The 15,258-nt window shown below is 40.7% G+C and overlaps 1 protein-coding gene across 1 annotated transcript in view; it reads left to right on the top strand.

The window, feature by feature from the left end:
* Window positions 1–12,388, top strand: part of LOC120998980 (adhesion G-protein coupled receptor F3-like) — a 38,989-nt gene extending 26,601 nt beyond the window's left edge. Inside the window, exons 14-16 of the mRNA XM_040429857.1 lie at window positions 450–1,823; window positions 3,675–3,713; window positions 12,347–12,388. Coding sequence (XP_040285791.1) covers window positions 450–1,823; window positions 3,675–3,713; window positions 12,347–12,388 — 1,455 coding nt within the window. The remainder of the gene's footprint in view (window positions 1–449; window positions 1,824–3,674; window positions 3,714–12,346) is intronic.
* Window positions 12,389–15,258: the final 2,870 nt, after the last annotated feature.

The following is a 15,258-nucleotide window of genomic DNA, read 5'->3' as shown; positions in this document are numbered from 1 at the left end:
AGATAAAGAATCAAAATGGCCTTTTATTACTAGTTTTCTGTATATGGCAGATCTATTAAACTTTTAACAAAGATGTTGTAAGTAGATGATATAGTACTGAGGTATGGCCATAGAAAAATGAGGAAAAGAGGAACTTAAATACTACCCCAGAGGGACAGACTTTTAGATACTTTTAACAACAAACTTTTTGAATGTTCTCATCGTAATTCACTAGACAGCCCTTTAAACTTCAAAATATGGCCTGGTCTGCAATTAACCCACAGAAATATCCATCAGATTGTGAAGACCTCACAGTGTCACCCACGTTTAATGAAAATGATCCAGCAAGGAACGGATATCTTGATATCTCCCAAGGGACTTCTATGGCATAAAAAAAAAAGTTAATTTTATAGGTATCCTGTTATTTATGCTTTAATCACCCCTTGTGACCTCTATTCTTTCACTTCCAGGGTTTCCTCCAAGTGGCCAACAACCTCACAGACTTGAGCTATACATCTCTGTGGAAAGCCCCCAATAGTCCACCAGCTTCTACTGTGCTTAAGTCAGTAGAGCGGTTTAGCCAGCTTCTTCGTGCAGAGAATGGCTCCTTTGAAATTGATGTAGAAAATATCCAGGTAAAAGGCAATTCTTATGAACTAGGCCAAGCTGGGCAAGACTACCAGAAGACCTTTGAGAAACTTGGAGTGAGCACGACAATTGATCAGCAAACTATATTTTCACTTCTGCAAAAAAACAAGGTGAAGATCACCAGTGTTGCCTTCAACACCATCGGTAGCCTTCTACTAAGTACAACTGAGAAATTTAATGACTCACATTTAAATAGCTTTGTGCAGTCTACATCTATACGGCTATCGGATTCCATTTCTGCTTCTTCCAATATCTTAATGTCTTTTCAGACAAATGTGTCAGATAAAAGGTATTCCCAACATTGTGTTTTTTGGGACTTCTCTCTACCAGGTCCTGGTGGGGCTTGGTCAGATGGTGGCTGCACCTCATGGGTGGAAGATAATATAACCTACTGTAGTTGCAGCCACTTGACCTCGTTCGCAGTACTTATGTCAATAAATGTGGAACCACTGGCTGTAATAGAGGAATTGACTTATGTTGGACTTGGTGTCTCGATACTTTCTCTCTGTATCTGTGTCTTGGTTGAGTGGTATGTATGGAAAGCAGTAGTCAAGACAAATATCTCATATTTTCGACACATCTCCTTGGTAAATATTGCAGTGTCCCTACTGTGTGCAGATGTCTGCTTCTTGTCTTCGGCATTTCCTTCTATTATCACCAAGAAGCTCATCTGCCTCTCAATAACCTTCTTAAACCATTTCTTCTACCTAGCCCTATTCTTCTGGACCTTTGCCCAGAGTGTGATGCTCTTGCATCAATTACTTTTTGTCTTCCACCATCTGAGAAAGAGAGTTTATGTTTCCCTGTCGTTCTTAGTTGGATATTTTATTCCAGCCATCATAGCTGCTGGCACATTTTTGTATTTCTACCCCAAAGGTAGATATAGACATGAAGAACTATGTTGGTTGAATCCAGAAAGCGGTGCCATCTATGCCTTTGCCATACCAGCTGGATCCATCATCATCTTCAACTTTCTTACTCTTCTGGTTGTCATCGCCAAGTTATCTCGCCCTTCTGTATCTGATCAGAACCATCCAGAAGATAGGGATACAGCTAAGAGCATCTTGAAGGCCATCCTGGTTCTAACCCCTGTTTTTGGATTGACTTGGTCCTTCGGATTTGCTCTGTTGACAGAACTTGATTACTTGACCAAACAGATTTTCACATATGGATTTGCTGCAATGAATGCTTTCCAGGTAACAAACATAAGGTCCCGTTTATATGGGAACAACAATCCATAAGGTGAAATAAGAATGAAAATGCAACCTTAAATATAGCAATGCTTATAAAAACAGTTATTCTCCAGGTACAGGACAGAGATTCTAGGCTGTCATTGTTCCTCATTAGGTCATAATAGTGGTGGAAACTGATCCCCAACACCCTGACCTATATTATGTTCTCTAGCTATCAAGTGGACACCTAGATCTGTCTCATCTTCTCCAGATACATGGGACACTAAACCACAACTACACATATTGTAAGGTGGCCAGTGCTGCCATGTACCCTGTGCTTTAACTGTGAATTGTGTTTATTTTCTCCTCCCATCTATCAGTTAAGGAGCGTGCTATGGGAGGATACAGTAACTGTTATACACTCTTTTTATAAATCTTGTGGTTTTTAATATTTTTTTTTACCTTCTTGATTGTTGTTTTGATACTGTGGTGAACAAGTGCAATAGTAGACACCACAGTGTTAATCTTCTTTATTCCATTTTATATGTGTGTGAATAATAACATGCTATATATGCTTAGCTCAGTATCTACTACCTGTTTTTAGGTTGTGACAATTGAATTTGTAATATTGACCACATTTCTAAATTACCTACATTAGAACCTGCCCCTTGTGGGAATCACAACCTAATTCTCCTTGTATGCTACACCTATAGGAAGCCACTGGATTGGGAATGTTTTTTGGAATTTGGGAGGACTCCTCCAATATGAATCATAATATTGACCACCTAATAGATTCTCTAACATTCATAGGAAGCAGCCTATAGGGAATGTTTTTGGAGTGTGGGAAGACTGAAGAGTATTGAGTCAGTGCCATTCTCATCCAGTTTTATTGGGACATAGCATCTGATCTCTGCTCAATGATGACCAAAGGGTCCAATATTATTAACAGCTTGACCCACAAGGGCTGAAATCAGGATGATATTTTAATATACAGCCTATCCCCATCCTCATCAAGCCCCATGAGCTGAGATCAGGGGCGGACTGGGAACTTAAAATGGCCCTGGAAAAAATACTAAAAGTGGCCCTGTTTTGCAGTTGGGTCCAAATTAATGGAAGGCAGGGCCAGCAATACCGTATTGTGGCACATTATACCACCACAGACAAACACCACAGTCCATCACAAAATACTGCCAGCAGCACAAAATACATCCCCAAAAACGTCCATTGGCCGGCCACGAGGAGAGCCCAGGAGGCCCCCTGGGACTCTCCCCACTGGGAAATTTCCCTGTAAGGTCTATGGCCAATCCGCCCCTGGCTGAGATCATGAGGCTTGCAGGAATGGGGATGATAGAAGATTCCATGTACCTTCTGTGAATATGGACACTGTGTTATAGAATGAAAAGATATTGTAAAAATATAACTGAGGGACATGGCTTTTATTCTAATGTCCAGTGATATGGTTGTTGCTCTGGTACCAAGTTGTCATAATGCTACCCCTACTGCCACTAGTTACCAGCAATATCTGCTGGAGAGCCATATGCAAGGGGCCCAAGAATCACATGTAGCTCCAAAACACTGGTTGGGGAACACTGGAATAGATGCCTACATATTCACGGGAGCTGTAGGCAGCTCTTGTTACATACAGTAGCTCCCACCACATGGCCCACAATATCCATGAGTAGGGTAAGTTATAATATAACAAGTAGGAAACCAAAGGTAATGACCACCCAAAGGCAAATGGCGTTGCATGGATTTTGTTTCAAGAAACAGCGCCCCTGGTGTCAATGTGTTATGTCTGATATTAGTTTCTATGATATATATCATGTTATACAATTATCAGTTATTATTCTTTCATTTCATGTATCTTTTTGGCAGGGTTTTTTCATTCTACTAACTTGCATCACAGAAAGAAAGGTAAGCTCAATGTAAAAAGACCAGAAGGCATGATGAGGGGTCATGTAAAACCAGTGCAGGGGTAAGGCTGAGTTCACATCTGTGTTAGGAATCCTTTTTTCTGATCCATCAGAGGAGAAGAAAGACGGAGTTCAAGCAGAATAGAGCCAGATGGACCCCATCGACTTACAATACAGGACAAATGGGTCTTTTAGCATCTGTCATGGTGTCTGTCATGTTACCCGAAAAAATTATTCTGCATACTGCTCTGAGCCTAGAACCAGGAAGTTTAGTACCTGCTCTAATTATTTTCATACTTTAAAGGGACACTTAGGTATATATATGACAGTACAGGTCTTCTAAAGTGTATTAAAATCGTATAAGTATCCACCCTGTCCACCTTATAAATACAGTAAACTGAAGTTTTATAACCTGGTTGAATCGTCTTCATTCTGCCCAAGGGGCGGCGTTTCATCTCCACTTCTGCCCAGCCGTCCTCGCCACAACTGCCGTTTTGAAGCGCCGCCCAGCTCATCAATATTCACTTCGCTGGGCGGCTACTACTGTCCCCGACTTCACAAGATCCGGCGCATGCCCAATACAATCCTATGGGCATCGGCCTCCGTCTCATCTTCAGCGCATGCGCCCGGCACCTTCACTGGCCGGGATCACATCGCGCCTGCGTTCAGTCCTCATCTTAGAGACCGCTACAGCCTCTGCGTTATGCGCATGCGCCGGGCACTGTTCAGAGCAGCGCTTCAGAGCGCTGCTCTCTTACACCTCAGAAGGGGTTAATACTATTGCGGCGCTGAAGATGAAACGGAGGCCGATGCCCATAGGATTGTATTGGGCATGCGCCGGATCTTGTGAAGTCGGGGACAGTAGTAGCTGCCCAGCGAAGTGAATATTGATGAGCTGGGCGGCGCTTCAAACGGCAGTTGGGGCGAGGCTGGCTGGGCGCAAGTGGAGATGAAACGCCGCCCCTTGGGCAGAATGAAGACGATTCAACCAGGTTATAAAACTTCAGTTTACTGTATTTATAAGGTGGACAGGGGGTATACTTATATGCTGTAGACCTGTACTGTCATATATATAAAAAAAATAACCTAAATATGCTTATTGGGCCTGTCAGTGTCCCTTTAAACACACTGTAGTTTCAGACTTGGATTGACCTGGAGAAATTGCCAACCCGCCCCCTCTCCCCTGCGCCCCCCCCGCGCGCGTGTCTTGGTCGGAGGTCCAGTTACAAAAAAGTCTTCAAAGGCTATGTACACCTTTTTTTTTAAGATTGTATTTTCCTCATTTTAGGCTAGAAATCATTTTTTCATTTGGTCTTAATTAAAAACATTCACATGTTTCTGAGCTACCAGGGTTAAAAATCAGTCTGTTTGAAAGCTGTCACAGTGTTTTCTTTAATTCTCTTCACCTGACATCTCATGTGTAACTCATATCTCTGATCTCTTGACCTCATAAACACTTATTTAAGCCATATTGTTATCAGTTTGGGCTATCAGATGATGGGATTCATCTGGCAGCTTGCAGACTGATTTTTAACCCTTGTATGTCAAAAACAGCTGAACATTTTTAATGAAGACAAATTGTACAAAATGATTTTAGCCTAAAATTAGTAAAATACAATCCGAAAAGAAAATTGCCCTGTAGCTGTCCATAGCCTTTAAGGTCTAGTTAGACAGCCTTTCCCTGGGGTTTCTTGAGCTTGCCAGAGGACATGATGGTTAGGTCTACCTTCCATCTGTACAGAACATGCAACACCCACTTTTAATTGCATCATAAGCATATTGCTGTCATCGCATATATCAAGGGGAGAAAAACAGAACTGGATCGCACATCCACAATGCTATGCTTAGATCTAATTGAACTCGCTTCTCAGCGCAATATAAAAGTGTACAACCCCTTATACTGCATGATGTAAAAGACGCATTAGTGTACATTTTGATCAAAAGGCATAAGCCCACTCACCACGCCAAGGTTGCCTCTTTGAGTGGGACCTACTCTGACAAAAAGGCGCAGCACAATGCTGTGACAAAACGGCACTGCTCTAGTAGGTGGCAGGACCCAGGAGTCAAACAGCAACCCTGCAGTCTGACAATGCCACCCATTGCACTGGGTCCCACCAACCCACCAACACAGCGCCACAAAAACAGAGGCAACCTTGACGTGGTGAGTGGGCTTATTCCTTTTGATCAAAACGTACACTAATGCCTCTTGTACAGCATGCAGTATAGGGGGCTGTACACTTTAATATTGCGCTGAGAAGCGAGTTTAATTAGATCTAAGTATAGCATTGTGGATGTGTGATCCAGTTCCGTTTTTCTCCCCTTGATATATGCATATTGCTGTCATTGTACACATGGATAGGGTATATTTCCACTGGAGCGGGGGTCGAGTGGAGGGGTGGACCGTAGGCGCAAAAACGCAACCAGTGTATTTTTATAAACCAATAGTTTTTTTTATTATTGTTACAGTGACTGGTCACTGTAACAATAATAAAAAAACCCGGTCCAGTGGAAATATACCCTATTCATCGACCCAGATGGTGGCTTGGCCGCCGCCAAAGGGGAACGCGGACAGAATCAGTAGCATCAACCAGTGAGACGTAATCACTCCTATTCACCTCCAGCTCAGTTGCACCGAACAATAGGTGCAACAACAACAACAGGTGAGCAGTACCACTCTTCCTGTTACTTTGGAGGCTCGGCTTTTAACTTATTTACCCAATGAGCGCCTTTTTCTCTCCTTGGCCATTTTTTTACTATTTTATTGTACACATGGGACATATCATCAATAACATCTAATAAGGTTAACGTGATCGCCCCATAAGAAATACACCCTTATGGTAAATGAATGGCTCTGAAGTGACTTCCAAATGGGGTTGTCTTCTGTTGGACCTTTTAAGTCCATTTTTGTGTCATAGTCTTGGCCTTCTGGAGCATCCTATGATAATTTGGTGGTAGGGTCCAACCCTGTCCTCACAATAAACCCATCAGTCATTTGATCTGCAAGTGAAGGGGTGCACCTGGCCTTTCTGCTGCCTGAGGCGAAGATTGAAATGGCGCCCAACCCCTTCAGCCCTACTGTTTAAGGCATACTGTGATACAGTTCAATATAGAGAGATATTCCCACAGCCCCCGCTTGTCTCTAGGTCTTGCCGCCTGAGGCAATTGCCTCACCTAGCCTCATTGGTGGTGCACCCCTGTGCGTATGCAATAGTACCACAAAGTTTGCACTTAAAATTGGATCAGTTCTATGTAGAGCCATTAAAATCCTTTCCTCTGGTGGCCCCAATGCACTATAGTGGGAATCTATATGATAATTCTCCAAGGTGTGATGTTTTCTATTCCACCTTGTAATAGGTTCCATACAATTTACACCAGGGTGTATATGTAAAAAGTAGATATTTTGCCTCAAATTATCAAATCTAAAACATAATGCCCCTTAAAGGGGTTTCTGTCTTGCATCAAACATCAAGAAAATAGCTGATATCCTACAAATGTGTCTGATGTACAGTACAGACCAAAAGTTTGGACACACCTTCTCATTCAAAGAGTTTTCTTTATTTTCATGACTATGAAAATTGTAGATTCACACTGAAGGTATCAAAATTATGAATTAACACATGTGGAATTATATACATAAGAAACAAGTGTGAAACAACTGAAAATATGTCATATTCTAGGTTCTTCAAAGTAGCCACCTTTTGCTTTGATTACTGCTTTGCACACTCTTGGCATTCTCTTGATGAGCTTCAAGAGGTAGTCCCCTGAAATGGTTTTCACTTCACAGGTGTGCCCTGTCAGGTTTAATAAGTGGGATTTCTTGCCTTATAAATGGGGTTGGGACCATCAGTTGCGTTGAGGAGAAGTCAGGTGGATACACAGCTGATAGTCCTACTGAATAGATTGTTAGAATTTGTATTATGGCAAGAAAAAAGCAGCTAAGTAAAGAAAAACGAGTGGCCATCATTACTTTAAGAAATGAAGGTTAGTCAGTCAGCCGAAAAATTGGGAAAACTTTGAAAGTAAGGGCTATTTGACCATGAAGGAGAGTGATGGGGTGCTGCGCCAGATGACCTGGCCTCCACAGTCACCGGACCTGAACCCAATCGAGATGGTTTGGGGTGAGCTGGACCGCAGAGTGAAGGCAAAAGGGCCAACAAGTGCTAAGCATCTCTGGGAACTCCTTCAAGACTGTTGGAAGACCATTTCAGGGGACTACCTCTTGAAGCTCATCAAGAGAATGCCAAGAGTGTGCAAAGCAGTAATCAAAGCAAAAGGTGGCTACTTTGAAGAACCTAGAATATGACATATTTTCAGTTGTTTCACACTTGTTTGTTATGTATATAATTTCACATGTGTTAATTCATAATTTTGATGCCTTTATAGTCATGAAAATAAAGAAAACTCTTTGAATAAGAAGGTGTGTCCAAACTTTTGGTCTGTACTGTACATACGGTAATTTGACAAAGTGCAATTCCTACATGTAGCACTGATATCAGTAATCCAATGTAACTGTTGTTTAATCTACATTTAGGTGCGGGACGTGCTCTTCAACAGGAGATCTTCATCTGTGAGTCTCACGCTTTACTATTATTTGTTTTATTATTACCAAACTTGCTGCAAAACTCATCCGTTGCATGTACATGTAGACAGACTGCTGGGGCCCCATCTGTAGACAAGACTGCCGGGCAACTGATGGCAGTATTACCTGTACTGTCCTGATACTGTCTGTACTAATACCTGTACTGTCCTGATACTGTCGGTACTGATACCTGTACTGTCCTGTACCGTCTGCTGACAACTGGCAAACTCGTTTCTTAGGTACGGTAGCTCTACTATATTCTCTAGATTATAACTACTCACCACTCATTAGTCCTTATCTGACCATATGACCAATTTCATAGGAAAAACTCTGTGCAGACCTAATATCTCTAACAGCTGAGGGGTTGTTACCATAGTATCCAGTCTCGACAATCCTTTTTGGAAGAAAGCAGCCATGTTTTTCTAATCCTCTACAAGCTTTTTAGCTGCACCAAAGAAAAATCTTGACTCAGGGCTCATGCAAACTAACGTATTTTCTTTCCGTGTCCGTTCCGTTTTTTTTTGCGGACCGTGTGCGGAACCATTAATTTTAATGGATCCGCAAAAAAAACTAAAGTTACTCCGTGTGCATTCCATTTCCGTATGTCCGTTCTGCAAAATAATAGAACATGTCCTATTATTGTCCACATCATGGACAAGGGATAGTACTGTTCTATTAGTGGCCGGCTGTTCCGTTCCGCAAAATACAGAATGCACACGGATGTCATCCGTATTTTTGGCGGATCTGTTTTTTGTGCATGAGCCCTTACAGAGATATCAGGTAACCAGATGCTCAAAAGTCAAGAAATTCTTATACTCATCCTAAGGATGGCAGTGTATTGGAATATTACTGGAGTAAAGAGCATGCTTTATGTGACCATTACTAATATGTAACCTAGGAAGGAATATCTTTTTTACCATTATTATTATTATTATTATTATTATTGTTATTATTATTATCATTATTATTAACAGACAACATCCACAACCACAACCACTATGTCCACTTCTGAAGCCCCCGGCAAGATGGTCTCAATAAAGAAGAAGAAATGATGGTAACTGGGTGACCTGTGCTGTGTCAGCTCCACTCCTCCACTTACCTGTAAAATAACTCAAATAAAGCTAAAATTATATATAGTGTATGGACAGTGTCATCTTTGAAAATCTTTAATTTTGCAATAAAAAAAAATATTTTTATCTAGAAACCATCAGCAAGCTGCTGTTATTCTGTTGCTTATTATTTATCTCTGTTTACTGCTTGGAGTGCCTAAGGCTCAGGTTTCTACAATAGTACATGGAGTAAGAGAGATGGTTCCTGTATTTCACACATTTATTATCCATGGACCATCTTATAGCTAGTTCCCAGTGCAATAATATTGTGAAGTTTTCCCTTTGAGGCAGGGACTCCACAAGTCTTCTGAAGGTGTCCTGGGATAAATGGCACCATGACGATAGCAGCAGATCCTTAAAGGCTACATGCACACGAGAATGGCCATGTGAATAACCCAATTGACCTAAACTAGCTCCAAAAATGTCCGTGTGACGAACGTTACAATAACGCCCATTCTTCATGTTTGTGTGAATGTAGCCTAAGTCCTACAAATTGCAAGGTATTGTCTGAGATGTGAGAAATTTGGAGGCTAAGTCCTCAAACTCTTTATCCTCAAACCATTTCTGAACAATTTCTGAAGCGTGGTTGGGCATTTTCCTAACCACCGTCATTACGGAATACTGCTGCCGCAAAGGTGGTGGTGGTGGGGGGATACTTGTATCTACACTGTTTAGGTAGGTGGGACATCCACATGTTGTTAGGATCCAGAGTTTCCTAGCACAACATTGCCCAGAGTTTGACATTGCTTTCACCAGCTTGTCTTTCCATAGTGCATCCTGGTGTAATTTATTCTCTCTCAGACCTAGCCACCTTCTTCCATTGCTCCATGCTCAAGCTCTGATGATCATGAGCCCATTGTAGGCACTTTCCGTGGTGGACAGGGGTCAGCATGGTACACATAAAGCTGTGATGTCCTGTGTGTATTGACATTATCTATCTATCTATCTATCTATCTATCTATCTATCTATCTATCTATCTATCTATCTATCTATCTATCTATCTATCTATCTATTTATCTACCTAATAGCTATCATCTATTTATTATCTATCTATCATCTTCTTATATTCTATGGATTCAATGGATGGTTGTTTTTCACTGAACTGTTGGAGTGCTGCCTTCTTTTACTTAATATATTCAAGTAGACCCTGGTTGTCGGTCTTTTGGAGGGATTGCACCCGTTGATTAGTGTGCTGCTCTTTTTTTTTCTATCTATCTCATATCTATCATCTATCTATTATCTATCAATCTCTCAATACAATGTGCACCTTTATTATTCTTTATCACATTTACATACATACACTGTGTGCAGAATTATTAGGCAAATGAGTATTTTGACCACATCATCCTCTTTATGCATGTTGTCTTACTCCAAGCTGTATAGGCTTGAAAGCCTACTACCAATTAAGCATATTAGGTGATGTGCATCTCTGTAATGAGAAGGGGTGTGGTCTAATGACATCAACACCCTATATTAGGTGTGCATAATTATTAGGCAACTTCCTTTCCTTTGGCAAAATGGGTCAAAAGAAGGACTTGACAGGCTCAGAAAAGTCAAAAATAGTGAGATATCTTGCAGAGGGATGCAGCACTCTTAAAATTGCAAAGCTTCTGAAGCGTGATCATCGAACAATCAAGCGTTTCATTCAAAATAGTCAACAGGGTCGCAAGAAGCGTGTGGAAAAACCAAGGCGCAAAATAACTGCCCATGAACTGAGAAAAGTCAAGCGTGCAGCTGCCAAGATGCCACTTGCCACCAGTTTGGCCATATTTCAGAGCTGCAACATCACTGGAGTGCCCAAAAGCACAAGGTGTGCAATACTCAGAGACATGGCCAAGGTAAGAAAGGCTGAAAGACGACTACCACTGAACAAGACACACAAGCTGAAACGTCAAGACTGGGCCAAGAAATATCTCAAGACTGATTTTTCTAAGGTTTTATGGACTGATGAAATGAGAGTGAGTCTTGATGGGCCAGATGGATGGGCCCGTGGCTGGATTGGTAAAGGGCAGAGAGCTCCAGTCCGACTCAGACGCCAGCAAGGTGGAGGTGGAGTACTGGTTTGGGCTGGTATCATCAAAGATGAGCTTGTGGGCCCTTTTCGGGTTGAGGATGGAATCAAGCTCAACTCCCAGTCCTACTGCCAGTTTCTGGAAGACACCTTCTTCAAGCAGTGGTACAGGAAGAAGTCTGCATCCTTCAAGAAAAACATGATTTTCATGCAGGACAATGCTCCATCACACGCGTCCAAGTACTCCACAGCGTGGCTGGCAAGAAAGGGTATAAAAGAAGAAAATCTAATGACATGGCCTCCTTGTTCACCTGATCTGAACCCCATTGAGAACCTGTGGTCCATCATCAAATGTGAGATTTACAAGGAGGGAAAACAGTACACCTCTCTGAACAGTGTCTGGGAGGCTGTGGTTGCTGCTGCACGCAATGTTGATGGTGAACAGATCAAAACACTGACAGAATCCATGGATGGCAGGCTTTTGAGTGTCCTTGCAAAGAAAGGTGGCTATATTGGTCACTGATTTGTTTTTGTTTTGTTTTTGAATGTCAGAAATGTATATTTGTGAATGTTGAGATGTTATATTGGTTTCACTGGTAAAAATAAATAATTGAAATGGGTATATATTTGTTTTTTGTTAAGTTGCCTAATAATTATGCACAGTAATAGTCACCTGCACACACAGATATCCCCCTAAAATAGCTAAAACTAAAAACAAACTAAAAACTACTTCCAAAAATATTCAGCTTTGATATTAATGAGTTTTTTGGGTTCATTGAGAACATGGTTGTTGTTCAATAATAAAATTAATCCTCAAAAATACAACTTGCCTAATAATTCTGCACTCCCTGTATACATTGAGGACACACTTTCCTAACAACTATTTGTATAAACATAAAGTAAATTTACTTTGGTTTTACCTTGCATGTTCCAGACTTGGTTCCCTGCAGAGCTGGATGTTCTTGTATGGAAATGATCTGATCTCGCCCAACACTCTAAATATTTGTTCACTTTAAATACTTTTGCATGAAACCAGAGGAAAAACCTGGCCACGTTGTTCTGTTCTGCAGGCTCCTGGGACATTACAGGTTAGTTAAAGGCTTCCAACATGATCTCTTTATGTGTCACAGGTGCAGGTGAGAAGATCAAATGTAATTTGTGATCTTGGACCACCACTGATTTTATAGAGACCTATATATCCGATCACGTAACTATCATTCCTTTTTTTTTTTCTGTGATGTGTAGGAGTGGAGATACTGATCATTTTTGTAATATACTTTAATTACTGAAGTCATACATTTCTATTACAAAAATAACTGTAAAGTGACTGGGGGCACTTTGGGGAGCTTGGGCACTATGGACCATTGTTGCCACTGGTGGTACTGAGGGGGTGGGCATAATAATTATTGGAAACAATATGGAGGGCACTACCACTAAAGGGGGCACTCTCAAGGAACATTATCATTGTAGGGGGCACTATTACTAATGAGGGCAGTCTGGGTGATTACTATGGGGGAGTTATCTGTTTGGCACTGTTATTTCTGCAGTACAGTATTTGTGGGCATTGGGGGGCAGAGCGGACACAGTATTGGGGGTAGTAGGAGGATAACACTGTTGGGGCATCAGGAGGAGGGGGTTCATGTGCCAAAGAATGGAGGGTGACCTTTTCTAATCTGTTTTCTTTTTACTTTCATTCAATTCTGGGATTAGATAAGAATCTGATTTGTATCCCATATACAGCACCACTGTTGTCTATGGGCTTAGTATGATATTTCACCTCATTCCCATTAATTTTAATGGACATAAACTGAAATACAAGACATGGCCCATGGAAAAGAGAGGAGCTGTGATCGGAAGAGAGCTGCAGTAGAAAGGATACCCCCCTCAGCTGTGATAGGGAGAGAGCTGCAGCAGGAAGGACACATCCCCTGAGCTGTGATAGGGTCAGAGCTGCAGCAGGAAGGACACATCCCCTGAGCTGTGATAGGGTCAGAGCTGCAGCAGGAAGGACACATCCCCTGAGCTGCCTGCCTGAAGTAAATCCAGCAGGGCAATTGGAGCAATGAATGTGGAGATCTCTGGATCCATGTGAGGTACATGGCTGGTTCTAGCTTTGTTAGAGATTGTCATGCACTATATGATGCCTGGTTTTCATTGTTATATTAATCAGGGGATAACCCCTTTAAACATCAACAACCAACAATCTGAATTTCTGTGGGATAGTCAAGTCAACTTGATTTTAAAAAGGATGTGAATTTAGATTTTTCTGCATTAAAAGGGACATTTCAGAGGTGTTCTGCTGTGTGTAAAAATGTTAATAATTAGGGAAAAAAAGTAGACATATTAGGTATCGCCGCGTCCATATCGACCGGCTCTATAAAAATATCACATGACCTAACCCCTCAGATGATCACCGTCAAAAAATAAAATAAAAACTGTGCTAAAGAAACAATTTTTTTTGTCACCTTACATAACTAAAAGTGCAACAGCAAGCGATCAAAAAGGTATATGCCCCCCAAAATAGTACCAATCTAAACATAACCTCATCCCACAAAAAATTAGCCCCTACCTAAGACAATTGCCCCAAAAATAAAAAATAAACTATGGCTCTCAGACTATAGAGACACTAAAACATGTTTTTCTTTGTTTCAAAAATGCTTTTATTGTGTTAAATGTAAAAAAAAAAAAAATACATATTGGGTATCGCCGCGTTCATAACAACCTACTCTATAAAAATACCACATGACCTAACCCCTCAGGTGAACAACTTAAAAAAAAAAAAAGTGTCAAAAAGGCAATTTTTTGGTCACCTTACATCACAAAAAGTGTAATACCAAGCGATCAAAAAGTCATACGCACCTAAAAATAGTGTCAATCTAACCGTCATCTCATCCTGCAAAAATGATACCCTACCTAAGACAATCTCCCAAAAACTGAAAAAAACTATGGCTCTCAGACTATGGAGACACTTAAACATGATTTTTTTTGTTTCAAAAATGATATCATTGTGTAAAACTTACATAAATAAAAAAAAGTATACATATTAGGTATTGCCACATCCGTAACGACCTGCTCTATAAAAATATTACATGACCTAACCCCTCGGATGAACACCGTAAAAAAATAAATAAAATTAAAACGGTGTAAAAAACGCCATTTTTTTTGTCACCTTACATCACAAAAAGTGTAATACCAAGCGATCAAAAAGTCATACGCACCCCAAAATAGTGCCAATCAAACCGTCATCTCATCCCGCAAAAAATGAGACCGTACCTAAGACAATCTCCTAAAAAAAAAAAAAACTAGGCCTCTCAGAATATGGAGACACTAAAACATGATTTTTTTTTATTCAAAAATACTGTTATTGTGTAAAACATAAATAAATAAATAAAAGTATACATATTAGGTATTGCCACGTCGGTAACAACCTGCTATATAAAAATACCACGTGATCTAACCTGTCAAATGGACATTGTAAATAACATAAAATAAAAACTGTGCCAAAACAGCTATTTTTTATCTTGCCTCACAAAAAGTATAATATAGAGCAACTCTAGGGGTGCATAAGGGGGTCTTCAAATGTGACATGGCAGCTTAAAATTATCCCAGTGAAATCTGCCTTCCAAAAACCATATGGCGTTTTTTTACTTTTGCGCCCTGCCATGTGCCCGTACAGCAGTTTACGACCACATAAGGGGGGGGTCTGTAAACTACGGAATCAGGGCAATAAATATTGAGTTTTGTTTGGCTGTTAACCCTTGCTTTGTTAGTGGAAAAAAAATTATTAAAATGGAAAATCTGCCAAAAATGTGAAATTCTGAAATTTCATCTCTATTTTCCATAAAT

Source organism: Bufo bufo, chromosome 4 (assembly GCF_905171765.1).
Source record: "Bufo bufo chromosome 4, aBufBuf1.1, whole genome shotgun sequence".
Taxonomy (NCBI): domain Eukaryota; kingdom Metazoa; phylum Chordata; class Amphibia; order Anura; family Bufonidae; genus Bufo; species Bufo bufo.
The sequence above is the reverse complement of the archived record's forward strand: the minus strand, read 5'-3'. Positions and strand labels throughout refer to the sequence as shown.